This window comes from Stegodyphus dumicola, chromosome 4 (genome assembly GCF_044657685.1).
Source record: "Stegodyphus dumicola isolate Sdum_Otavi_A_Nest chromosome 4, ASM4465768v1".
Taxonomy (NCBI): Eukaryota; Metazoa; Arthropoda; class Arachnida; order Araneae; family Eresidae; genus Stegodyphus; species Stegodyphus dumicola.
Window position 1 is genome coordinate 24,846,565 of NC_140771.1, and position 27,914 is coordinate 24,874,478.

The following is a 27,914-nucleotide window of genomic DNA, read 5'->3' on the forward strand; positions in this document are numbered from 1 at the left end:
CATTTCCTCCATAATCACTTACCTTTTAATGCTTATGGAGATGATTATGGATTATTTTGATGCTGGAGAAGTGAGGAAATTTGCAATGCCCTCGTCGGAACCTCTCAAATACGCGCCGAGTGTGCTACCGTTACACCACGAAGGCGTGCAGAAAGGAGGGAGAAAATACCTTATCCCTTTTAAAGGGCGACTGCGGATTAGGAGACCAAATCTTGGTAGTGAAGAATCATCATCCACCACCTTTTTTTTTTTTTTTTTTTTTTTTTTTATTTCAGGCCCACTATTATTATCATTAGGTTATTATTTTTGAAGCAAGAGACATAAAAAATAAGAAATGCCCTCCCCGGGACTCGAATACGTGTCGAGTGTGTTAACCTTTACACCACAAAGGCATGCTGGAAGGAGGGAGAAAATACCTTACATCCTGTTTCTGAAGTTGTTGCAACTCTTCTGTGTGAAGCTCATGTTTGTGATCCTCTAGTAATTCCTTCAAGTCTTCTATCATGGATCACAAAAATTCCTGTGTCAAAACCCCCAAAGACTTTGCCCATAATTTTCTCCGAGGTGAATTCATGATCACATAAGACCCTTGTTACCAAGCTTTGCTAATGAGTTAAGTTATTAAAATGATGTTTTTAAAAGTATCTGAATGTTAATCCACATTAGAGCACATCTGAAAATCATTTGTAGCAACATATACTTCATTACCTGAAACCATTTTATGAAATGATTTGTTCGTTACAAAAGGCATTTGTAGCCTGAGACTCCACTGTATATTTAAAAGAGTATTTTTTTTTTTTTTTTTTTTTTTCCTCTGAGAAATAAGAAGAAATTTAAAAGCCAAATGTTTGCAAATAAGGTAGTTTATAAAAACAGTAATTCATGATAAAAAAATACATCACTTCTGAAATGAAGAAATTTAAATGCTTGAAAATCATATTTGAAAAGCAAAATAAACTCCATATAAAACCACACCAAACACATTTATTGCATTAAAATATTTCACAAAGTAACACTGATCGTGATAAGTTTCAAAATTTTGCCAATTCCAATATGCAATACTTTTTATGTACAGTAACTGCTGTGTGATAATATAATCTCACAAAAGCAGGCTAAATATTACAGAACTTTAATGGAAGAATATTAAAAACATCAACAGACAACAACAAAAAGTGAAACAATCACTATTAAATTTTTACCAAAAATGTTTTAAATATTACTCAATTCTGTATATTTAAACCATCTGTAAAATGAAAACTCCAACATTTCATTCAGAGCCACTAGTACATATTTAATATGACACTGTAAAAAAATTATGTGCAAAATGTAAAAAAGACACTAATGTTGTCTATGTATATTTTCACAAAACAATCAATTTCAAAAAATAGATTATAATACAAAATCACATACAAACATCTGTACCAAGACATTTACACTAAATCTGCAATGAATATTAGTGGAATAAGTCCTTTCTTACAGAGAATTACTACAATAATCAACAAGTAGTATACAATTAGACTACAAGTGTTCAATTTCAGATAAACAGTAATTTATAATTATGAAATATTTCTAAAATAACAACATTTGAATTTTGGATTTGTTGCTTCTTAAATTACCACTGATTGCTAGGAAAGTATCACTAAATATTTAATTTATTTGTTATCTATCTACATTTCATAAACAACTGCATAATAAGAATAAACTTGTTGCATAAAACAATAAAATGAAAGAATATACAGAGTGTCCCATAAATTTGAGTATTATGCACCTAAAGACTTCTTACAGAGGCTAATACCCCCCCCCAATATAAATAACCACAAATTTAGTCAAATTTATAGGGTAATACTGCACCATTATTATTGCAACAATATGCACCATTCTTGACATTAAATGCTTCAAAGCATACCTGAAGAGCTTAGAATTGAAGTATACTGGGGAGAAAAAAAAAGAATAATTTATTACTATAGTTGTTTATTACAAAGTGAAACCACATACAGTAATGGTTTCTTGGCTATATTTTTGGGGAGGGAGGACAATTATATATCTGAAGACAGAAGTAATTGAACGGTTTCATTTCCGTATGCAACTCTTAAAAGCACACGCTCATGTGTCGCCATCTGTCTTTCAGAATAAGAATCACTAATTCATTTCACCAACACCTTGTATATATCTTATTTTAATACTTAGTTCAGAACGCATTAAAATTAGGCCAACTTATTTCAGTCCAGGATCCCTTTACTTCTCATTATTGTATTGTATCTTGATAACTTTCTTTTTATTATATCAAATAAATGTACTCAGGATTTCACCTAAGTTAAAACTTTAAAATTTGCCCACACCAATGCCTGTCGAGCAAGAAAATGCACTCTCTTTCCAGGACACCCATTGGATCACATGACCAGTAGCTCCTCCCATCCAGCCATGGACCTGCCCTGCTACCTGTTTCTCACTCATTTGAGCGCCGGATGTCGAAGCAGTAACTGTTACGCTTATCTCTCTTGACGGACGTTCTGACTTTACGATTTGTATGTACGCAAGGCTCATGAATTGACTATCGTTCGGAATTGCTTATCTTTACCTATGCCATGATACAACAACCACTGAATTCTCTTGAGGAAAAATTCATTCTTCCTCAATTATACTCTCCAATATGTTATGCCAGGAAAGATATGCCTATCTACAATGAATTCTGCACAGGATGTGGCTGTCCCAGCCTAGGAGCCTGCTGAAGTGCCCAGCACCTGAGCCTTCTGAACGGAAGCATGAACAACAGTTCACATGCCAGTTGAGAAAACAGACAAGGATTGATAAAACTGTATCCAATATGAAGCGGATAAACATCTTCTATACACACACAGAAAAAAAAAAAAAGAGAGAGAGAGAGAGAGATTACAATTACTATTCTCTTGTTTTCATTTTATGTAAAGTAGTTTTTATTTACTGCATACTATATAAATTTTTTTTTTTTTTTTTTTTTTTTTTTATAATTCGACAAAAGTTGGATCTATTTTTCCCTAGCTTTATGGAAAAAATTAGTTTTTATTGTTCTCTTTCCATTTCCTGGGATTAGTTTTTTATACCAATTTTCATTTCGCTTACTTTTCATGAATTTTTAAGATTCCCCAGGTAGAAACTTGCAATAGCAACACTGTGAGTGCACAATACATCACTTTGTTGATTTTATACAACTTTTTTAAATATGTCCAAATTTATAGGGACACCTTGCAATCAAAAAACTGTCTAATAGAAGTTGGCCAATTAACAAATTTTTGTACATAAAACATGAAACTAACTTCCTAAGCTTAATATATACAGCATATATCACAAGAGAGCAATAGACATTTACATAAGGAATACAAAACACTGATGACTCAAAATTTCATGCATAGATTGTTTAGGCATAACTACTCTTTCTCAGCAGAAAAGACAACACCTTTTTTTTCTTCCACATAATGTCATGCATAGCAGCAAAATTTGCATATATCCAAATCAGAAAAATCTGCCTGCAGACATTTTCTCCTTAAAGTGTTAGTTGTTAAGGGAAGTATTACTTCTATTATACATCTAATTACATCCATAGGGACAAGAATGCTGTCATAAAAAGAATAATACTGTTTAAAGAATGTCTGATAAATAAGTGGACTGAACCTGCAGTTTTGATATATGAAGAAAAATCAATTGCATTTATTGATACATTTGCTTGCTGTGAATGGTTAGTCATCTATTTAATTCACAAGCCTCAAATTGCTATTGCTGCATTCATTCACATTTGATCCTCAAATGGAAACTATTGCTGCATTCATTCATATTTGATCCTCAAATGTGAATGAATGCAGCAATAGTTTCCATCACCATTGAACTCTTTCATGCTCAAGGCCAGTTGGAAAGATTTTATTGATTCTTTTCTTGATAACTGCAGCCCTATCCTCATCTACTGGCTGCTAAAAAGTGTCACAGTTATAACTGTTTGAGAAAGAAAATCAAGGACAATTGATCATTACATGATAAAAAGCAAAATACAATTCCTTCATAGCATCACAGCCAAACAGAAGAACTTTTTACAGAAAAGGAGTTTCAGGAATTGTGTATCTCTGCGATTGTTGCTTCAAAAACACGAGACTAAATCAAATAAAACCCACTACCGGAATCACAATCAACAAGTTCACTTATTTATAAAATAGCTCATATAATATTAAAATATTTTTATAATATAATGCATACAACAATAAAAAGATTACAATTTCACACATGATCGATCTTAAAAATTGCACTTTTTAAACTATTAAATATAGCATTGCATAGTTAAAATAGCAAATCTAATGCATAGTTAAGGTGATTTTTTACACCTAAATTATTTTAACTTATATTCAAATACATCATTTGACACATTTAAGGGACATAACAACAGTTGTTTTGTTTCCATTAATGCAGAAAATAATTTAAATAAGGCAGAAAGGTAACAGGCTATTTCTCTCCCCCCCCTCAAAAAATAAGGGAAGGAGAGACACTTTAAAGAGCAATTTACAAGTTCTTAATGCAAACATACCTAAAAAGTACATTAAAATTATTACAAGCTTTTCACACTGCATCACAATTTCAAAACTTTTCGGCTATAATTAAGAATTTAATATATTACACCTAAATTCTGCTATTGCTATTACACAAATTACTTGTATTCATTCAACATTTAGAATTCTCTATTAAGCAATCTAGATGTATATTTTCCTTCAGTGATATAAAATATAAATGATATATTTAACAAGGAAGGGAAGATAGTAAATAACTTAATTTTAAAAAATGTAAAGAATGGCAAAATCTGCTTCTTAGTCACACAGAGTTATAGATGTTGTTTTAAAGACTAATAGATAAAAAATTCAGACTTTTTTTAAAAGAAGGGGGGATTATAAATTCAAGCAAAACATGTTTTTAGTTTTATAAGCATATATAGATTATTCAAACTTAAGAGGGGGAAAGTAGTGACAGTTCAGCATGTTTTACAAACTCAGCGAGAGAAAGAAAAAATAGAAGAAATGCATTTAAGGTGAAAGCTGGGAAATCTTCAGTCATATAGTGGAAACTTACTTATTTATAAAGTTTTTATACTTAAAGAACAATACCTTAGGCACTGTTTCATAGTTAAATGTATATGAAAGACAAATATATTGTAAGCAAATATTTTTGATAAGCAATCTTTCTCAACATATAAATGAAAAAAAAATGTATATATATATATATTACCGAGAACTAAAAAAGTATATATATATATATATATATATATATATACTTTTACTTTTTTAGTTCTCAGCAAAATTTTGAAAAGCTTTGACTTGTAATTACATCAAGTTTTATCAGTATAATTATTAACTTTCAAAATGTTTTACAGATTGGCAAAATTAGCACTCAATAATAGCTATTTTGTTAATAATATACATTTTGCTTTTGTCTTTTGTTCCTATGTCATAATTACAGCTAAAAATTATCATAGATTAAAAAATAACACATATATCTATTAATTAAGAGCTGACAAAGGTATAAAACATAGCTGAAGACTGATGAAACAATCTGTGGTATACTTTTACATTAAAAATAAAATATTTTCAAGTGTTTACATTAATTAGACAGAAAGTCAGAATTATTTCAAATAAACCAATAGTTTTCCTTTTTGAAGAGTTATTTTTTTAAATTTACTATAAGAATTATGTAATAAAGAGTTTGAATATTCATAATCTTGATTTCTCCCCCCCCCCACCCGTATGAAAGTCTAAAACAAAACAACTTGAAACTATCTAAATTAAAATAACCAAGAAGATGACATAATATTTCTGCCTGCACATATCTTTTACAATGTTTTTAGTTTTATCAATGGTTTAAATTTTTTGCTAACTTATCTACATATTCATACACGACACAATCTACCTAAATTGCTTTTGGAGTGGTATATGCTTACCTAAGTTCTACCACTAAAATTGCATTAATATTTGATACAAAAATATTATGAATTCATGATGACAGCTTCAAATTGAAATATTTAATTGAAAGTTCTTGATATGGTAGTCAAACTATCAACAGAACATAATCAAGCAATCATTTAAGATGAACACACAAATTTTAAATTGTGTAATATTGAAAAAAATTGAATCTACGTAATTTTTTTAATAAATAAAAATTTTAAAAAAAAAGTCACATTTTTTATTCGTGAATGAATAATACACTGCAGTACCAGTGAAAGCAAAAATATGCATTTTAAAATACTGTTACCTACAGTTTTATTTAAAAAAAAAAAAAAAAAAAAAAAAAAAAGAGAAGAAAAGGAAAAAGAAATGAACAAGAAGCTAAAAATTAGTAAAATAAAAATTAAAATAGATCCCCTGGCTCAGAAAGAACAGATTCTGTGCGTAAGTGGACATAGATCTCAATACTAATATGCATTCTTAATTTATGTGCTTTGAAAAAACTTTTTTGGGGGGAGGGGACATTAAATATCTTCTTATTTCTGAGCTATTTCATGATCACAATGACATGTCAAAATATATTTCTAAAAAATCAAATTAAAATCACACATTTCTTTTTGTATGAGCTTTACAAGGCACTGTGCAGATATTTTTCTACAACAGAAGGTAGAAACATTGATTGCATAATTATGACAAGAAGTTATTTCCTTTAAGGTATTTTAAACCATGTTTTAAAAATATATATCCAATTCACAATACATGAATCTGAGAACGATCAAATACATCTTTTATACAGTAAATGCTTAATTCAGTTATGAAAATTACATTATTTTTACAAATTTTCTTCATGAAGCAAAAGAAACTATAGAATTTATCTCAAGTAATAAAATTTACTAATATTATTTCCTAATTAATGAAATATATATCTTGAAACAAATAAATTAATATAAAACTTATATACAAAATATTAAATACAATTACTGTTCAGAATTTAAATCAACAATCAGCCTTTTACATCAGCTCCAGTATGGAGCATGAAAAAAATAATTATTAAATAAACATTTAAGCTTTTATTAGTTATTTATTATAAATTTAAATGTTTATTTTGTGTTAAAAGCACAGCATACTAACATTACTGATAAAATTTTCAAAAAGCAATTTTTAGAAGGAAATAATTATGCATTGTTAAGTCTACAACTGATTACATCTATTTTTTAGAATATTATGGGAAGTATGATGAATTTCAATTGCACAAAAGGCCATAAACAAGTGGTAAAATAAAATTAAGCTCTGAAAACAAACAATTTACATTAAAAAAAGACTAACATTTTAGGAACTAAATACACTTTGAAAATATTTTGATTTACTTATCCAATAAAGAAAATTTTTTTAAGCATTAAGAAAAATATATCCAATTTGAGCTGTAATTATGTATGATGTACATAAAAATGACAAAATATAATAAGATCATACCAAATTTCCAATGAAAATACACATACATTATATTCTTTTTTAGCATTAAATAATGTCCTTTTGAGTGGTAAAGTTTAAACATGAGACAAAAGTTAGTTTTGCCATAACAGGTACAGTCAGCCTCATCAAAAAGATAATGTCATTCCATTTATGAGGATCAGTTTTTTCTTTTTCTTTTTTTTTAAATACTGACAAATTTATATTTCATTTCCATGAAATGTATACTGGTTATGATGCCACTTTTGATATGCTGATGCCCACTATCAGGTCACATTCAAATACATGGTGTGAAGAAAATATATTTTTCCCCCTCTCTGGATGAAAAACAAGTTCTTTTCCATCTATTTTTTTTTTCTTCCAGATATGAACAACCTTCACATAACTTGAATCTAACTATGAACAATAATATATGTTCTAACTATCAAATCAGTTGCAATTTGCCAAGGAAGACGGCAAAAGAATATGAGCTACTTTATTTCCCTAAGAAAATATACATGTTTTCCAAATTCCACAGTAGCTCTCATTATAATCCCATTACTTAATTGCCAATTAGGAAATAAACTTATTCAAATTTTTCTAGACTTAGCAAATTTCCCCCAAAATAGTCAACGTTTTATTGCTTGGGGAAGAAATTTAGTGAATATGAAATTTCTGAAAGTGATTGCAAGGAAATTTTTCAAAAAGCAACAACCAAAAAAGGTTGTTTTTGGAGCATTTGGACATTGTTAAGAAATCTATGTAAACTACTGAAGAAAAAATATCAGAAGACCATAAATGTTTGCAGCAAATTTAGTGCAAGTATCAGTAGCTAACAAATCAAACATCAGTTTCAAAATACGCTTAAACCTCCATTAATGGGCAGTTCTCAGTAACTGAGACCTTCAAAGCAGAAGACCAATGCACTCCCATTTAGCAGATACTCCATGATAATGGACAAAACCATGGTCCCATGAGTATTTCCTATAGGGAGGTTCAATTATATTTTTTTATTCATAATCACATGGTGCTAATTTCTTATATTGTTCCTTGATATAAATGAGTTAAAACATATTTTTAATATTTAATAAGGGATAGAATTTGTAATTTTGTTTTATTCATTTATTTTTTTAATATATAGTTTTCTCTTTTACACCGAAAAAGTCTACTTTTATAACTACAGATTACAGGCAACTCTAAATAATAAGTCATATTTTCTGGTCCTAAGTGTGACCTTTTAATGAGGTTTAACTGTACACTAATAAAATAAAAGATATACTTGATAAAAAGTTTACAGGAGATTTTTTAGTATTTCTATTTTTTTAAAGATGGAAAACTCGATGAACTTTTGAAATATTTTTTTTTAATTAAATAACCAGCACTAAAATATTTATCACTTTTAAACTTAGTCAATATTTTCGCCTGATATTTTAATTCTTAAGCATGGGCATATTTATAGTAAAATTTTTATTAAGTGCTGAAAGAATTTCATTTACTTGAGAACAAAAATGTGTACATATATGTTACAAAGATTAAAACATTCTGGAGAAAATAAAACAGACAGTATTACCTCACAGATTTAATAACACAAGCAATACTGTATGTTAAATAGTGCTACACTTATTTGCATCAGGTAAAAACAGATACAATGGAGAAAATAAACTAGAAAAATTCACTCAAAAAAGAAAAATAAAAGATATACAAGTATTTTAACAAACACTCAAACAATTCAAAACAAATAATCACATACAGGAATACAAAAGAACATTGGCTCATGCAACCTGGTGATGTACTGAGGTAACTCCAAGATGGTAGGCAACTAACCTCATAATTTAATCACCAGGTAATTCTACAATGCCACAATATACACAGTGTTTTGCAATCCATATTATGGAATGGCACATCATTAAATACTATAATAGATTTAACAGTCATATTCTAGGTTGTACACCTCTATTCCATTGCTTTTGCTATGAAATCAACAAGCCTTTTTGCATATTGCTCAGGGTGAACCGTAGAGATTTCTGCATTGGTTCCATGTTTAACTGCTTTGGCTGCCTGTGCTGTCCTCTTTTTCATACCATAATGAGTTAAAACATCAACTAATGCTAAGAAATAAATTTCTTTCTTTGGGGCACCTGCAATTTAGATAACACTTGAATTCTTGCAGAGTTACCAAAATTTGTACATGAAAATAATAAACTGCCTATTTAACATTATTCCAAATACAATAACTGTTAATTCACCAAAACATTATATGAAAAAATACATAATTTTAGCAGTACAACTAAATCAATAATTTAGAACAGCATGAATATTAACCACCAATTTACAAAAGTTGTAATTTTAGAAAAATTTGAATTTTGAAAAAAGTCTAAAGAAACCAGCTTTTGCAATACAGAATACTTTTCATGTGTGGGTATAATTTCCTGCGGGTAAATGTTTAGAAGATCCAGAGAGGTTTTACAGAGTAAGGGTGAAGGATCCAAAAGATAATCTTATAGATAATGGGGGGGGGGCTCAGAAATAAAAGGGCAACAAGAATGTGCTTGAAAATAAGTTAGCCAAAAAACTTTTTAAACATTCATACATCTTTAAAAAAATCATACTAAGTGATGTCAACCAGCCATTCATCAGCTGGCACAAAAATCATATTAAATAATGTCAGCTGACAAGTTGGTTTACAAAGTGTGTAATTTCATTTATCTTATGGAATTTTAGTCTAATATTCTAAAAACATGGCCACAAAAATGTACTTGCAATAATACCCATTACAACAAGACTCCCACTAACATATTTAAAAAAAAAAAAAAAAAATTAAACTTGAAATTAAACTCAGAAAAAAGCCTAGTTTTCACTATATAATATAGCAATGCAAATAAGATAAAACTTAACTTCCATAAATTTCTTTCATTTAGTTGTAATCAGAATTTTCATTCTATTCAGGATATTTTTAATACATATTTTTTAAAACATTCTTCATATCTTTTATGACAAGTTCCTTGCATGACTACTTTTACCAGTTTTAATGTAGGTTTCCATATATAGCAATTTGGATTAGATCTATTTAATGCCTGTTTTGCTGTTAGCTGCTGTTTCGCAGTTCGTAAGTGAATTTGTGGCGTTTGTTGCTATATGGTTTACTCTAAATATTGATTTAAATGAAATAATGTCCATTCATCATGTAAATTTAGTTTGTCTTCAGACACAAGGCAAGAAAAATGACACTATTAAATGTAAAATTGAGAATGGTCATTTGGCATGATCATGTACCTGTACTGGCTAATGAACACCGAGAATGGCAACAATTTCATCATCATTTAGAGGAAGTCTCTTTTTAATTTCCATACTTAGTTCAACAGAAAATTTCAAATGTTTGCTTTTAAACCTGCTTTTACTGTCATTAAGTGGTGCTGAATTTAATACGGTCTACAACAGTCTCTAGTATATTTTATTCACAGGTTTAATGAATTTATTGCATTTCTTAAACCAGCCTGCACAAAGTAATGATTTTAGCTTTTATGAAAAAACTAACACTATTTTTATATTCAGTTGAAGCTATAGAATGAAGTCAATGCAATTTGAAATCCTCAGATTGAAATTCGGTATTCAGAGAGTTTATTTTCTCCAGCACATATCCTAAAAACAGCAACATATGTTTACTTTCTTTTGTGATCATTGCACTACAAATATTCCCTCCACCGTCCATTTTTGATACAGACTGAAAATAAAGAACTAACAAATTTCACTGTTCAATACTAATTTTTATTACACTGCTATGGGATGCCCACAAGTGACTAAGCAGAAAAGTCGTTGAATACTCCATGGGTTATATTCCAGGTGTATGGATTCTCCACATGGGGGAATTAATGTGGAATTCCCCACATGGTATTCTCCATGAAGATGTGATGGAAGTACTTGGACTGACTGACTAGCACAAAATGCAAAAGAAAGCCAAACACATTTTCATGTTAAATGATGGTGGTGCATCCTTTTTAGCAAAAACTTGACCCACTCTTAGTACCTATTATAGTGGCACAATTCTCACTTTGAAAGCCATTGAAATTACCTACTGGGATGCTTTTTTTCCATGAAAAGATCTTTATCAGCTTGATCAAGCCCTTCTAAAGTAACATTTTTGAAACAAACAATGTCAAGTAACACATCTACAACACTTTTGAATATCAAAATATTTATTAACAGCTTGAACCTGAGATACAATATCCGTATGTTTTAATCTAGTTCCACTAAAAATTTGTTTCTACATATGTCAGAAATAATTTTTTTCCCATGATAGGCATGTCACTTCGTATATGATAAGATATTTTAATTGCCTTCAACTAAACTTATTTCACAATACTGTTATCATGAAATGCTTTTTTACATTTTTCTATAAGATAATCACAATGCACAATTGGAATCTGATGCTCTGAAATGAGTGCGTTTTCAAAATGGCAGCACACTACTAAGACGAATTAATCAATAAAATTTCAAAAGCAGGAAACAGTGGAAACAGGAAACAGTTTCTTGAGAAATTTTTCTACTATTTTTTGCACTATTATTCCCCTTATGCATTCACAAACTCAGCTTCAATATACAACTCTGGAACTATGCACCAGCCAAAAGAGGCACATAACTATTTTGTAGACATACTGCTTTGCCTCATGAATGCTTTTTTTTTTTTTTTTTTTTTTTCTCCTCTTTGCCACAGTGCATGCAAATGCTGTGTATAGGTTTTAGTGAATAATCAAGTGCAAATAAACACAATAATTAACCTTTTTTTGTCAAATGAACATTTTGACAGTTAAAATACAGCCACAATAATTGCAACCTCATGTTCAATTGATACACAATTGAATCATACTGCTGTAGACATATAAAACATAACCCCTAGCTATGTAAATAATTTTTTAAACTCCCCAATTACCACATATTAAATTCACAATAAATGTACCGGAGGAGGGAGGAAAAAAAAAGAGCCTTTATCCTAACTCTGGAACTAAATTCCTTAAGAAATCTTCACATATTCACACTCATGCATTACCCACACTATATGCAAGGGAGGTTAACAACTACTTATACAGGCAGGCTTCGGTAATCAAAAATCATTTTCAACAACACACTAAACTGTCCTAACAGTCTCTGTATCTGACACCGTAGATACGAACATTACACATGGTCATTTTCCAAATTTGTCACTCACAGTCACAGAGCCTGAACTTCTATGGGACTTGTTTTTACACTTCGAAGACAGGAACCTCACCCAGAACATCGCACTTCATAACAGTCAATTGCTAATATTCTAAGCTGCTAGCTAATTATCAGTCAGAAATATCTCTTCATAATACTTCATAAACACAAAAAAAGTTATCCATCAGAGAGATTCAATCAGTGACCTTTATCTCTCAGCCTTAAAAGTCTGCAAACTGAAACACTTTATCCCATTGGACAGAAACTGTTACTGTTCCGTCATTTCTTAATTGTCTGTAAAACTGGAACACTTTATCACTGTAGGGCAGGAACCTTTATTGCTCAGTCATTTCTTAAATATTGGTAAAACTGAAATGCTTCATCAGTGTAGGGCAGAAATCTTTATCATTTTGTCTTTCCAAGTCATCTTTGATATAATGTTCTTCATCTAAAAAAAAAAACTACACACCTTTATATAAGTTTCTCCACTTTTATCTTTTCTTCTTCATTACTGCTAAACTCAGTCAAAGCAAAAGCTAAAAGTCCCTAACCCCCCCCCTTCTTTGACAAAATCTTTCTTATTTAATTCCAGACTTTATTAAATAAATGCCGTTTTCTGATGCAACCACTAGAGACATTAGAGTTTAATTGTTCAAGCCCAATCCACCACAAACTTTTCTGAACCAATTATAACTGCATAACTATTAAAATTAGGCACCACACATATTTTTCTTCATCACTCCAAGAAAAGATGAGTAGAGTATTTTTCCCAACTCACTCACCAAGACAGGTCACTATTTTCCCGTAACAATAATATGTCTCTTAAGAAAATAATAAGTCTAGTAGAAAACAAAAATTCATTTTATACTTTGTTTATGGAACTAATAAATTTTTTGATATATTTTTTCAAATACAATCTCGGTTAAAATAAAATTCAGTAAATAAAAAAGTAAAATTCTTTCATTGCATTACAGTAAGCATTTAACCTATAGGGGGGAGATAATCCAATTAAATGAATTTTTCAAATAATTGGAATATCTGTCAGTCATGATAGACTGTGACTTCAGACAGAGGGTATCCAGGGTCACTCTGCTTTATTCAATTTAACAGCATTAATGCAAATAAAAGAATAAACTATACTGCACAAAGCCTGGTAAAGAATCTACATTATAAATCATTGAATGAAACATATTACATAGAACTAGGCTCACTTTCAGAACTTGGCGTTGCATAAATGTCTCTAGCAGGATTAAGGCCATCTCCATTTAATGAAACTTCTCGGTTAGCGCGTGGTGAATCTGGAGGAGTAGGTGCGGCACCTCCAATGCCACTTCCTGCAGAATCTTCATCTTCTTCCGAACCAGGTCCATTTTCACCACTACCTTCTGCATCTGAATCAACTTTTTCTTTTTCCAAAGCATCCTGTTCGCTGCGTTCACAATCATGGATACCCACAACTACTGAGTAGTCCATCAAATTCATGGAGGAGAGAAACTGAAATTCATTTTATAATCTTAAGTAAAGTGCAAGCACTGTATTAAAAAAGCATATACAATAATGTAGAAAGGATTTTGAAAAATGTGGCCAGTGATTTTATTCCTTTAACTAATGATTCTACATTTGTACTTCTAATTAAAGGTATAAGGTATTTCTCTCACTTTCCTAGCGTGCCTTTGTGGTGTAGTGGTCCTGCAACCGGTATTCCAGAGATCCACGGTTCGATTCCCGGCGAAGGCGTTAATTTTTCATCCTTCCTGCTTCCTAAAAAAATACTAACGTCTCTACAGTGGCGCCCGAACTAAAAGGGTGTTGGATGAGGATTCTCCACACCTAGGATTTGGAGATTAGGTTACCTAAAACCCTAGTCGCCCTTTAAAAAAGGGAGTATATAAGATATTTCTCCAGCTTTCCTAACGTGCCTTCGTGGTATAGTGGTTCTGCACGCTGGGCCAGTATTACAGAGGTCCGTGGTTCGATTCCCAGCGAAGGCGTTTGCTAACTCCTGCTTTTCCAATTAACCTAATGTCTCTAAAAAAGGATAACCATCTCCCTGAATGCATTTAAAATCATGAAAATTATATGAGACCTAGTTCATTTATCTGAGACTGGAACCAGTTCAAACTATGTTCCTGTTACATGGTCTTATTAGTATAGTCAGTGGTAGGGACAGAATTTTATGAAAATAGTAATTCATACCATAGAATCAGCACTCAACATATCAAGGATTTTTTCTTTGGCTTCTGATCCAATATACATTTTGCATCCATCTTTAACAAAATCATTGTCCTTCAATACCGGGATATCCTTTTCCTATTTAAACAATAAAAATAATCACTTCACACATATAAACTTCCTTTCTTCAGATACAAAGAATTACATATATACATATACAAACATATACATATATACACAAAACTGGCACCAAGTTGGTGCAGTTGCACCAGGAAACAATATTTTTATTAAAATTTATAAAGGCACCAGAATTTAGAAGCCTCAGACTGCACTGGAGGGAGGGGGAAGGCAGAATGCCTAGCACTAGCTCTGCTTATATACATTTATACATAAGTGCAAAACAAAAAATATGTAAAATAAAATTTGTGGTATTTCCTATATAATTCAGACGTATCTTGTTTTCTATCCCAGAAAGATTACTATAATAAAATTAATCCTTGTGATGTGATTCTTATATATCACACAGTCCGTCATCTGGGTCTGCTTGTGACTTTGGTGATTTCAGGAATTTTCAGATAATCAGTTTAAATCTTGTAAGATGAAATACAGAGATCATAAAATTCAAAATATAGAACAGTTTTAGTGAAATAATGGACCATTTATGATTTTAAAGAAATCAAAATTTATTTAAAAAAGGACTCAATACTTATTTGTTTTATTAAATATTTCTTTAAGTTATTTAAACTAATTCATTTTTTTACTAATTATTTCTCATTAATTTTATAGAAAAGTTCATGTTCAGCTACAAAGTGCAAGCCTTGTAACTTGTAACTCAAGAATTCCTTCTAAACTATCAACTGAAATCTTATACTCAAAAATCTCTGTCACTTTCATCACTATCGGTAGCGATAGTTTCTGGATTTTACTAGAGATTTCATTTTCCGTTAGTTGACTACTGACTGGGGCAATGTTATTTCAATGGAAAACTCATCTTCATTTATTATGATTTTCTACATTTTTCCTCAAATTTCATTAATTGGAAAATTTTGCTACAGATCCTGCTCAGTTCCAAAATTAGAAAGTCTGTTTGACATGATCAAAAATTTAATTTTGATATGAGCCACAATAATAACAGCCTGCAAAAAATTAAAAGCTGGATCAAATTAGTTAAGAAGGAATGCAATTTGCTATTTAGCTGAACTTAACTTCTTCTGAGTCTAATTCTTTCTCTCTTCCCCCTGTAATGCCAACAAATGAAAATGAATATCAGCAACACCCCACTCCAAACATAGATGTCTTGGGGCTTCACTTAGATCAGACTATAAAATACTTCCAGCTCCCCCACCACTACAATAACTCATGATCCAATAATATAGTTGCAGCTAATGTCAATCAGTGTACTGTTAATGGTCATGATGATGCGATTTCCTCGCCAGCAGCTGTTAAGAGATATATAGAAATCTCAGTTGGCAGGAGAATCACTTTTATGACACACCTGGTTTTTTAGGTGTTAATATTCACCACTCCTAAATATGAGGAAAAAAACTTCCAAAATTGAGAAAAAACATGGAAATATGGAACAAAACACTGAAACCTTTCACAAAAGCTGAAAAGCAAATTCAAGAGGCAGTTAAATATTTATCACAAAATATAAGAAGGGAAAAAAAAAAATTAATGAATTTTCTGCTCAGAGACACTACTTCTAGTCACAACAAATTATTTCAAATGAGTAACAATCACCTGCCTGTTTTAATTACTGTAATTTCGCACGTATAATCCGCACCATCGTATAGTCCGCAGACACGATTTTATATAAAAAAAAATTCAAAAATCATCAGATAGTCCGCGGACTATACGTCCAAAATTACGTTTTTTTAATACGGCAATATTCCCATGCTTTTTAAAAACATCCTTTTGTTTGCTCCAATTTCTCACCCTTTCTCGTCCACTTCAAAATAATGGGGTAAAATCCTAGTATACGGTGCAGCCTTGGCACGACTTTGAAAATTATCGCCAACACCAAAAATGATCCAAAGAACGTCTATATATATACTATACACACATAGTATATGTATATACATACATAGTATATACTATACACACATAGTATATGTATATACATACATAGTATATATACTATATACAGAGTATATACTATGTTTAACTATATATTTTCCTTGAATGACCCGTTAACTACTCATCGTATATGTCCCGTTTTCACTGCTTATCATAAAGTTGCCAAAAGTAGTCAAATCACGTGTGCACCGGATACTAGGGTTAAACAAATAACGGCCCGTTTCTCTATTTCCATCTTTTTCAGCATTCTCAACTACCTTGAGTTTAACTCAGCAGTAAAACTCCGGCGATGTTTCATCAACGTTATCGAAGATGAAAGACAAAATACTGTGCAACGTGCTATCCTCGTGATAAGTGGTAATGAAATGTGACCTTCGACCCCACTCACTCGGTGTTGCCAAACCATGCTATAAGTAAACGAATCACGCTTTTTTTTCGTACACCAGGTACTTGCTACTATGGCTCGTAAAAACCGAGTTGACGCATCAACTACTTTTTGTTGGAAAACATAGCTTATTTTTAAACCTTTTACTGCATCATCTCTCCTCCTTGAAATGTTTATTTAGTTTAGTCCTTATTTTAATGTAATATAGTAGTTACTTCTACTTCTTTTTCTTGCTGCCACTGTTTGCATTGAGAACGGACTGTTTCAACCTAATTGTGATGCAAAAACGAAACATGTTACATCATCTGAAAAGCCGATTCGTGTCGATAGCTGATTGGTTGCCGTGAGATGACGTCATTCCTACTTCTGCTATAAGTATCTCGCGTCGCTCTGGCTCAACCCTTCTAGTTCCTGCTTTCCTGGCACTTGAGTGAGCGGTTTCCAGCCTCTTCAGAAGGATGCATGCAGTCCAGTGAATAAAGTGCCTTGGTTCCGGTTTGCAGGATGGCTGTTCCAGAATAAAGTTCCTTGGTTCCAGAGGCTACCATGTGAGTGACTGCCATAGGCGGCATCCATGTTCTTCAATAAAGGTGGCAATTAAAAATACGTGAGCAACGGAGTGCCACGGAGTTAGACAAACGGAGTTAGGCCGGTTTTAAGTGTTTTCAAGAACTTGATTTAAATTTCAGGTGTTTTTCTTGACCATTGATTATGGACTTATTGAATGTGTAGCCAGCTTCAATTTTAGGCCGCATAATTACTGTTTAGGACTTTTTGTTTGTATAGAATGCCAGTGTTTTGGAGACCAGGTAAAAATATTGTTTGATGAATGATGATTATATTATATTTTTCCTAAGACTGATATTGTTGACATTTATTTTCTGTGTTTTTATTCTTTATTATATTGTTAATAAATTGGTTAAGTTCAAAATCTTTTATTGTCTTCAATGTCTGCACAACATATCTCAGGGAGCTTTTATTGCTACTACTGCTAAATGTTTAATTTCTTTAAACTTTAAACTTTGCTTTAAGCATCACTTTTTCCCCTCCCGGCAGTTGCGCTAAAGCAGCGCGAAGGATACTGGGATACAAAACTCTGTTTGCGCTAAGTGAGTGCTCATACAAGACTTTGGCTCAGATCCCGGCATCGCTTGATGCGCCAGCCTGGATTTTAGGAGCTCTACTTGCTACTACTCATTCGTTCTGCACTATGCTGTATGGTTTACTATCAATACGATACATACGAATGTTTTCTTAGAATCTCGCGCTTTTTTTATATTTGATCATCGGCAGTTCACGACAGCGTGTTTTTTAAATTTCAACGATTTTAACCGTGAACAACCAGCATATTATCCGCATTGGTGGATAGTCCACAGCTTCAAAAATTCGCATTTTAAAGACAGATAGTCCGCGGACTATACGCCCGAAATTAAGGTAGATATAATTTATATGTTTTTGTTCATTTTAAATAATTTAAGGAAAGCATATGTATTAATTTTTTTTAAATATGTATGTATGCAGCACAGCTGTATATATATTCAAATAAATTGTTTATCAGTGTGATGCAAGTTTATACATTAAACCCATTTAAGTTTTTTTTTTAAAAAAAGGATAGTTGGAAAAAATATTACCAAGGCTATCAAAAATAAAACAAGTCTTCGATTTGTGTCAGAATCAACTTAAGACAGGTCTTTTGTAATGTCACTCATTATAGGTATCATATCATAACTTTCAAAACTGCATAAAAATAAACCACAAAAAAGAGATTTTACTGTACAAAAGGGAAATACTGATCATTTGTGCAATAAAAATGAATTTTTTGCTTTAATGCTTTAGAATTAATTTTTATTTTTCTCTTAAAATTTAGTTCGTTTTGAAATTTTATACTAGATTATAGTGAATCTGGACTGATTGATCTAAGTGGACTATGCAAAGTACAGTATATTAAGCCTATGCAAGGTACAATATCTTAAAACTGCCACGAAAATTAAAACCGTTGAATTTTGGTTGTATGTTTTCTTAATTTCTATTATTTCATTTAAGAAAATTTTCTTCCATAGATATTTAGCCGCATAGATGACATTATAGCACACTTGTCTTTAATATTAACATTTAACTCCACAATAATTGATATTGTTTTGATGGCTATTCTAATTAAGCAAAATCTAAATTAACAAATACATACTGTATTAGAATATGCAAAATTGAACTTAATAATATTTTTGCACTTAGACCATACATGTTAAATTTAATTTAAAAAAAAACTTAAAAGTTTTATTATTGTGTTCTCCCATCTATTTGTTCTTTCTACATTATAACACTGAAGATTTTACAACTAATTTTATACACTTACACAGTAACCTCACCAGAACATTAAAAGCACTACATTTATAAAATAAAGAATATTGTAATGCATTAAATATACAAAAATTCCACAGAATTCATAACAACATTGTTAGTAAGTAATTTACACCTCTTCTACTTTTCAAATTATGTATCATATATATTTCTATTACTTCAAAACAAATTAAACACTTGGCTACAATTCTTCATTATAACTTTCATTGAATTTACATATATATTCACTTTGTGCAGATTTAAATTCTGTTGCCATGACTTCCTTCTGAAGTACTATTTTTTTTTAAAGCCTTAATTTTCTTACATATCAGGCATCCTAATTTCTGTATATATTACATTCTTACTTCATGACTATTACTTTATGAGACATATTTGAAGGAATATCCATACTAACTACTGTGTAAAATTTTAAATTTGTTCAGCTGAGTTAAATATCAAATGCTGAACAATTACAGTCACTCTGTAGAACATTTACAGATACGGTACAAAATACGTAATCTGGACTTGTCAGGACTTCGGCAATTCTGGATTTGGGTTTTTCTGGATTATAGATCATCAATTTAAATCCGGTAAGATGGCATGCAGAAATTATACAATTAAAAATATGAAACTGTAATTTATGAAATAAAGAGCAATTATGATCTAAAGGGTATCAAAATTTACAAAAAAAAGGGTTAATATTTATTTGTTTACTTTATTAAACATTTCTTTCAATGTAAGTTGTTTAAAATTGCTTCGTTTTTTGTGCTAATACTTTATCTTTAATTCTATAAACAGACAGAATTTCTTGTTCAGTTACAAAGTTCCACTGTTCAAGTCCTGCAATTGCTGCGTCGAGAATATCGACTAACTCGTCAATTGAAATTTTTTTGTTTTCAATAATTTCTCTGTCTATCACTTTCTATCGGAAGCGTGCATGGGTTAATGCTTTACGCGCATGCGTAAGTTTGTGTCTTTGAGGTCCGGATTATAGATTATTCCGGATAATGGACGTCCGGATTACAGACTTTGTACTGTATATGCAATAAGTGTTTGGAATAAATATTTAGAAAGTACATAAGAAATACTACAATAAATACATTAAATGCTTATTGTACATACTTTTTCTTTCTCACTTGCTTCTCTATCAACTGTAGAACCCTGTAATATAATAAACACAATCAGTAATCAAATAACAATCATTATTTAAACATGAAAAATCAAAACATGCAAATTTCAATCAAAGGATTATATGGTGACTGCTTTAAACATCATCAATTACCATTAACCCATTAGCCGCTAATGCTGCATTGACATAACAGTCAAAATAAATACGTATGAAAATGTAACTACTACGGATATTTTATACTGGCTGATGATTTTGTGTAGGAAATATTATGATTATTTATGTAAAAAAATATTTGTCATCAACAATAAATTTCTTTATAATAATTACTCTTGTACTTGAAGCAAAATTTAAGCAAACTTTTCAAACAGGTATTTTTGCCAAAAAAAAATTAACAAAAGAATCGCCGAGCCCTAAACAGGGGTTTCGCTAGTTTTAGCCAAAGTCACCGCTTATCAGAAAATTCCATCAGTCAGCTGTTTGCATTTGTGTGGGGGATGGGAGAGAATATAGATGTTGCAGTGGTGCAACATCAGTGAGAAAAGAGCATTCCCCTTTTTTACCCAAGCCTTTAGATGCTCTGGCTCATATTCATTCCATGCTTTAAAAATGCCTAGAAGGAGGTACCTTACATTAGAAGAAATCCTTCAAAGATTTTCTGATGAAGAAACAGATGATGATAATGACCAGAATGAAACTAATGTTGTTGTTCCACCAGAAACTACAGAAGCTAGTGATGAAGACTAAGACAATGGTAATGATATCTTACCAAATGATACTGCTGGGGACGTTAAAGTTCATTTAAGAAGTAAGTTTCAGCCTTCTAAAAGCAATGCTAGTCATACCAAAAGTTTAAAAAACAAAAAACTGAAAACTTGAAATGGATAAAAAAGGAACCATCAATTATGATTTCATCTTCTCTGTCATCTAAAAAATAAAAGATTTTAGTGCTACAGGAACAATTCAGGAAAACCACACACAAATGTGCCCACTAGAACAATGAAATGTGTTCATAAAAAATACAAGGATTATTATGATGTCTAGTACAAAGAGAAAAACAAAATAATTTTTGTCCAATGGAATGACAATTAGGTTGTAACTGTTGGTAATTTTATTATAATTTTATTGTACATAATAATACATAATTTTATTATTGGATAAAGTTAATTCTTAAGACAAATAATATGACTCACATCATCATGGGTGCAATGTGCACCCTACATTTTTGATAGTATAACACATTTTCAGACAATGGATGAAGTGAGCAGGAGTGAAGTAAGCAAAAAAAAAGTCAGAAGAAGCACAAGCAAAAAAAAGTCGGAAGAAGAACAAGACACAGAATCAAAAAATTTTGTTCTTAGTCGAAATCTTTAATCTCATTGGTTAAACAGTTAAACTCACACATCAGTATTATGAAATATAGTATGATGCAAATTAATTTTGAAATGACACAGTTTAGATAATAAATAGGACAGAAAAGGAAAGTACCCAAATTAAAATAGAGAATAAAGGGACCACAAAAGGATACTGATTAACAATTTTTTTCTATCTTATGAACAACATTCCATACAATTCGATTTGATGTATGATTCTTTAGTACATTCCCCCCCTTTAAACAATCTAATTGCAAGTTATAAAATGTGCTCCATATAGTTTTATCTTAAATAAAAAAAATTGTAACATGTTCGAAATGGACGTAGATGCAACTACACACGGCATATTACCAAAAATGTTTCAACATAATTTATAAGCAAACTTACTTTCAAATCATATTTCTTATGGATCTTCAAGCGTGTAGTAAAGATATTCCGCATAACGACGATGTAAGTCTCTGCTCCTTCAACTGTTAATCTGTACATCCCTAAATATTGAGGTAACAGAGTTTTGCCATGCCTTTCCACTATATACTAAATAATGAAATATAGGTATTAGTTTGATATTTCAATGAAATTATCAAAGCATCAATCAGTCTCAACAAAATTTTATTACACAACAACTTTTCAAAACTATGTAGAAATATTTAAAATATAAACTAAAGTTGTAAGTAATTATATGTATTTAAAGAACTATCACATGTTATTAAATAAATAATACTTCTAATAAGCTAGAATGCAAGATCTGTTAAAAACATTCCTGACCTTATACAATAATACACTAATACATATACATTCTTATGCTTAGTAATAATGAAATAATGCTTGACAGGAATTCTCGTTTAGAATATTTCCTTGCAATCAGTCACTGTATTGTTTCATTTTGTTTAAGAGTTCTTTCTGTGTATCCAATAATTTTTCAAAATTTAATTTGTAAATTTACGAACAGCATGTTGAGATCAAATTTTATGAAAAATAGGTAAATTGTTTACATAGAATAATTAAAATAATGGTTAGATTATTTAAGACAAAGTGCACTAGGACTATTGTACTTGGTGATATTATGAACTACACAAGACCTCAGTTCCGAGGATAAAGCACACATGAACCAGGTTCCTCATTACAATTCTTCTGGGCAGGCAAGGCAGCAAACGATCAGAGTTGGACTATTTCCTTCTCCTGTTACAGAAAGATGAGAATGCCTGCTTCTCTTAGACCAGATGAGGTCACACAGGCTTCATGTCTGAGCTTTTATGAGTCTCTAAAATAAAGTTTGAACTCTTTCCGCCTACCAAACACAGATGCAAAAGATATAATCCCACTGTTGCTTTCTATAGCAGGAGTGGGTATATTACTTAAAGTTATCATGAGGAGCGATAGCCTTCATGAAGGATTTTCTAAAGGAAACTGGATTGCATATATGTAACACATGGGAAAATAAATGAAACTTCGTGAAGCTATTCTGTTCAACTATGTAAGTAAAATGTAGGGCAATCTACAAACTTCATTGATTTAGCCACTCAAAAACTTGATCTATAAAATGTGAAACCAAAGTTACAGCAATAAGTGCTTATGCTGTAATCCACATCATGAATAATTTAATCTAGTTACACTGAGAGGAATTTCATTTTTTCTTACTATGCCTTTGTGACGGAATTGAAAGTGCATCCAGCTAGCAAATGGGAGAACCGAAGTTCAAACCCTCCCGATGGCATTACTAATTTTTTTCATGTTCCCTGTTCAAAAGCAGAAGGGGGGATCTGAAGGACTACAAGTGGTGAAGTTAAAAATGTGGTGGATGATAATGTTTATCACCACTTGGATTTGGTTCCTTGGTCTCATCTTTCTTCAGCTGCCCTTTAAGTGGAGGAGAATGTAAGGAATTTTCTTCTTCCTTAACTTCAAGGTTAAGTGAAAGCACATCTGGCTAGCAATCTGAAGATCCAGAGTTTGAATTACGGCAAGGAAGAATTTGATTTCTTCTGTCTCATTCCAATAGATGCCCAAGTGCTCTACAATGCCAAGCAGTATATTATTTTTATTATTTATTATGATTCCACCTGCTTTGCCTCTCAATGGGGTACTACAGGTCAATCATGTTATCCTGATCGGTGCACCAGCAACCTTTTTCGATTGTTTATTTTATCAACCTTATTATTAATAAACAGACTTAACATTAGTTTATTATTTTTTTGGGTGCTCCAACTTACAATGGTTTGGGTATGTTAGTACAAAATTAGCAAAAAGGGTTACTTAAGTTTAGAGATATTTACATATATCTATGAAAGGAGAATTGCTGCCTTTGCATTTCATCAGTTGCCTAGACCTGGTTATCTGCTATGATTATGTTTCTCTTAGAATAGACGTACTCTATAATGGTTCTGATGTCCCACTGTCCGTAGTAATCCTAAAGAAGGTCTTAGAGGGTATGTGATCCCTGGAGCTGAGGGAGAGAGGCTCTGATGGGAGAAGTGAGTGGACAGTCATGGATGTAATGTGAGACGTCTGCTGAAGAAGCTGAGGCACCGCAGGTGCATTTGACGTTTTGATGGCAGAACTTGCTGAGGTAGGCAGGAAATCTTCCATGATTTGTGAAAGCTTGTTGTAGATAGTAGTCTGATTTGAGCCTCTTGGTGGAGACCATGGGAAAGGTGAAGTAGGTATATGAAGCAATATATGAAGCAGGATATGAAGACTATACTCTGTTTTCTGATTAAATTCCAAAATCTACTGAGTGCTTAATAATTTTTCAAAGCACTCTTCATCCTACTCTTAAGAAATAAACTGTTGGTAGGCTTAGAATATCTGATTCAGCTGTAATGATTTTATCTCTCTCTTTTGATTTTTGTAACATACTTTCATGTGGCAATTTTTCCTTCTGGACAGTCTCGCAAAAGCATTTATTTGCCAATTAATGAGGACCAGATATAATTATGCATTAAAGCACCCATTGTGGTAACCCATTTATTTCACTTTATGAATAGCTACACAGTGAAATTATCACAAATAAAGAAGGGATACAAATAAAAGAACATCAATCCCATAATTTTATTCATTGGCATTTTCAGTTGCTTCTTAAATAATATAGATAATGCAATTTGTCAACTGCTACGCTGTCAAGTCATGATTTGTCGAGTCATAAAGTCAACTGCTATGCTTTCAAGACAAAAGCAAGATCCATAATGAAAGAAAATCGCATTTTATTACTGCTGGAGCACTGAAATGGTATTGTGATAAAAGATCATTTCATGGGGAAGAAAAGGACAAAACAACAGATTGCTTCAGTTTTGCTGGTCGCATATCACACCATTCATAATTAAAAAATTGATGCTTATAGCAGTATAGAAAATACAAACATATTTAAAAAGTAAAACATAAACCAATTAATGATTCCATTAAAAAGAAAAAATTAATGAGAAATAATACCATAATCTGAAAAATTTAATTTAAATATCAAAGTAGCATTTGTAATACATACATATGCACAGAGATGAAAATTGCCATACTTTTTCCTACTTCAATTTGAGAGGGGGCAAAAATTATTTATATCATTTAAAACTTTTTTAAACAAATCACCTGTTTCTCTTCTCTACATGACTTCAGCGAGCTAAGATTCCACACAGAAACATGCTATTTTTCAATATTTCTTATTGTGCCATTTAGATTTTGGAAAATGTATCAATCTTCCTGATGGCAATTGAAACAATATTTGACAATTCATTGCTTCTGTCTGGATAAAGGTAAAGTACCAACAATACTGAGATGATGCCAAACAACTGATAATAATATTTTTTTCAGGTCTAGTTACCTATCTTAATTACAGTACTCATTTTCCAGCTGGAAATGTTTTACTTATAAATGACTGACTTATACTCTATAAGCTACTGATGCAATTACTGATACATTTCAACTGAATCATATCATCAGTCAACGGATAATCATTCTAACCCAAAACTGAAAATGCATCCAATTGCATATGTTTGCTCTCAACACCTGCTAATTCATAATGAGATATGAAACTGCAGAACAAGCTCTCAGAAGCATTTCAAGTACACACATGAAGAAAAAAAAAATCATGAAAAGGAAATTATTATTGCTTTAAGACACAGGCTTACAGCTACAATATTGAGAAAATGGAATCTTCATAATGGATCGGAAACAGTTCTTTCAAGATTTGAAAATAATAATAATAATAATAATAAATATTACATCAAAAGAGAAAATCTAATCTTATATTGAAGGTAATGCTGTTTTTTTAATAAATTGTAACATTTTTTATGTATTGAAAACGTGTGACCTTGCTCATGAAAAATACTTCATGCAAGTTCAAGAAACCTGAACTTATACAAGTTCATGCATGGAGTAAATATGAGTCCAAAATAAAATTTTAACTAATTATTTAGTAAATAAAGAAACTAGAAATTTGACATCTAATATAAAATAAAGCTCATGAGCTTGATGACAAATACTGAAGAAATGAAGTGATAGTGAATCATGGTTTAAGAGAAGAATGCATTTCTTGAGCCAAATAGAGCCCATACACGTGCTCATGTGTTAAGACACAACTGTAAAAAATTAAAACAGGACTTGGAATTAATAGTGAAATTGAAGATTACAATTTCATATTTTATTGACAAATATGAATATCTTTTTCATTCACTTCCGCCACTGAATATCTTTTTTTTTTTTCGGTACATATTCATCTTTATTTTCACTCAAAAAAAAACGCACATTTAAAATTTTGCCTCTAATAATATTATAGCTTAAATTTTTAATGTCAATTTCAAGTCTAAAAATTCATTAAAAACAGCAAGTTATGAATATTACTTACAGGATGATACTGCTTCAGTAAGCTATGCATTTGTTCAACCTCTTCACTCTGAAGCGTTTTCATGATAAAAAATCGATCGTAGGACTCGTAAAATTTTGCACCACTTCGGCCAGGGTAGTCCACAGCAATGGGCTGTGACTTTGTGAGAGAATTCTAAATTCAAAACAGGAAGTAAGATTTTTTTAAGGGGAAGTATAAATATGCAACATTAAAGATAATTATTACACAACAAACATTCATGCAGCCACAACCAAATACCATCTTTGCACTTGTATGCTCCTAGACCAAGATTACATTGCACAATTAATTATCATATCACATTCAATTAGAAACTATAAATAGTAATATTTTATTAAATAGTAAATTATTTAACGGTAAGAGTTTTTTTATATTTGGTAGCAAATTTTAAAAAAAAGTTTGCTATGTTGTGTTGCTTAGCTACAGGTTTGTTTTTAAATTTATATTTCTTAAGTTATTTTATTCTTTTTTCATATGTTATGGATGATCATAGTACATATTTGGCTATTGAGCACCTGCCAATATATTGTCAAAAATATCACTCATCTCTCTAGTTCTTTCAAGTGTTCAGTACTACAAGGAAACTATTTCAAATTTTTCAATAAAGATGAGATATATATATAAAGATGAGGTTTATATATATATATATTCTTTGTTAATAGTTTATTTAAAGATAACTAAGGACAGCGGGTTAGTTTTTTCTTTCTTTTAACTGAAAGTCACACTTTGATCCTGAAACTGGAAACAAATAATGGAACACGATGGAGTTTCAAGAAAATGAAGGAATAAGCAGAATGTGGTACAGCTTTACATCATTCTTTTACTTATTTGTCAGAGTTCATCAGGAGGCAGAGGCAAACTACAGAGAATAATAATTTGTTTGATGCCATTTTTGAATGCTATTACCAAACAATACCCATCTGAAATCAAAAGACCAGATTTTAATGCCTTAAGATTGCCTGCAGTATATTATCAAGCATCAGATAATCTTAAAGTAGCCTCTGTT

General features: G+C 31.1%; 1 protein-coding gene across 1 annotated transcript in view; it reads right to left on the reverse strand.

The window, feature by feature from the left end:
- Positions 1-964: 964 nt before the first annotated feature.
- The window catches only part of PIP4K (phosphatidylinositol 5-phosphate 4-kinase), a 38,011-nt gene continuing 11,061 nt past the window's right edge, over positions 965-27,914 (reverse strand). Inside the window, exons 5-10 of the mRNA XM_035367390.2 lie at positions 26,891-27,043; positions 22,447-22,593; positions 20,683-20,721; positions 14,787-14,900; positions 13,802-14,084; positions 965-9,538 (exon numbers count right to left, since the gene is read on the reverse strand). Coding sequence (XP_035223281.1) covers positions 9,354-9,538; positions 13,802-14,084; positions 14,787-14,900; positions 20,683-20,721; positions 22,447-22,593; positions 26,891-27,043 — 921 coding nt within the window. The 3' untranslated portion in view covers positions 965-9,353. The remainder of the gene's footprint in view (positions 9,539-13,801; positions 14,085-14,786; positions 14,901-20,682; positions 20,722-22,446; positions 22,594-26,890; positions 27,044-27,914) is intronic.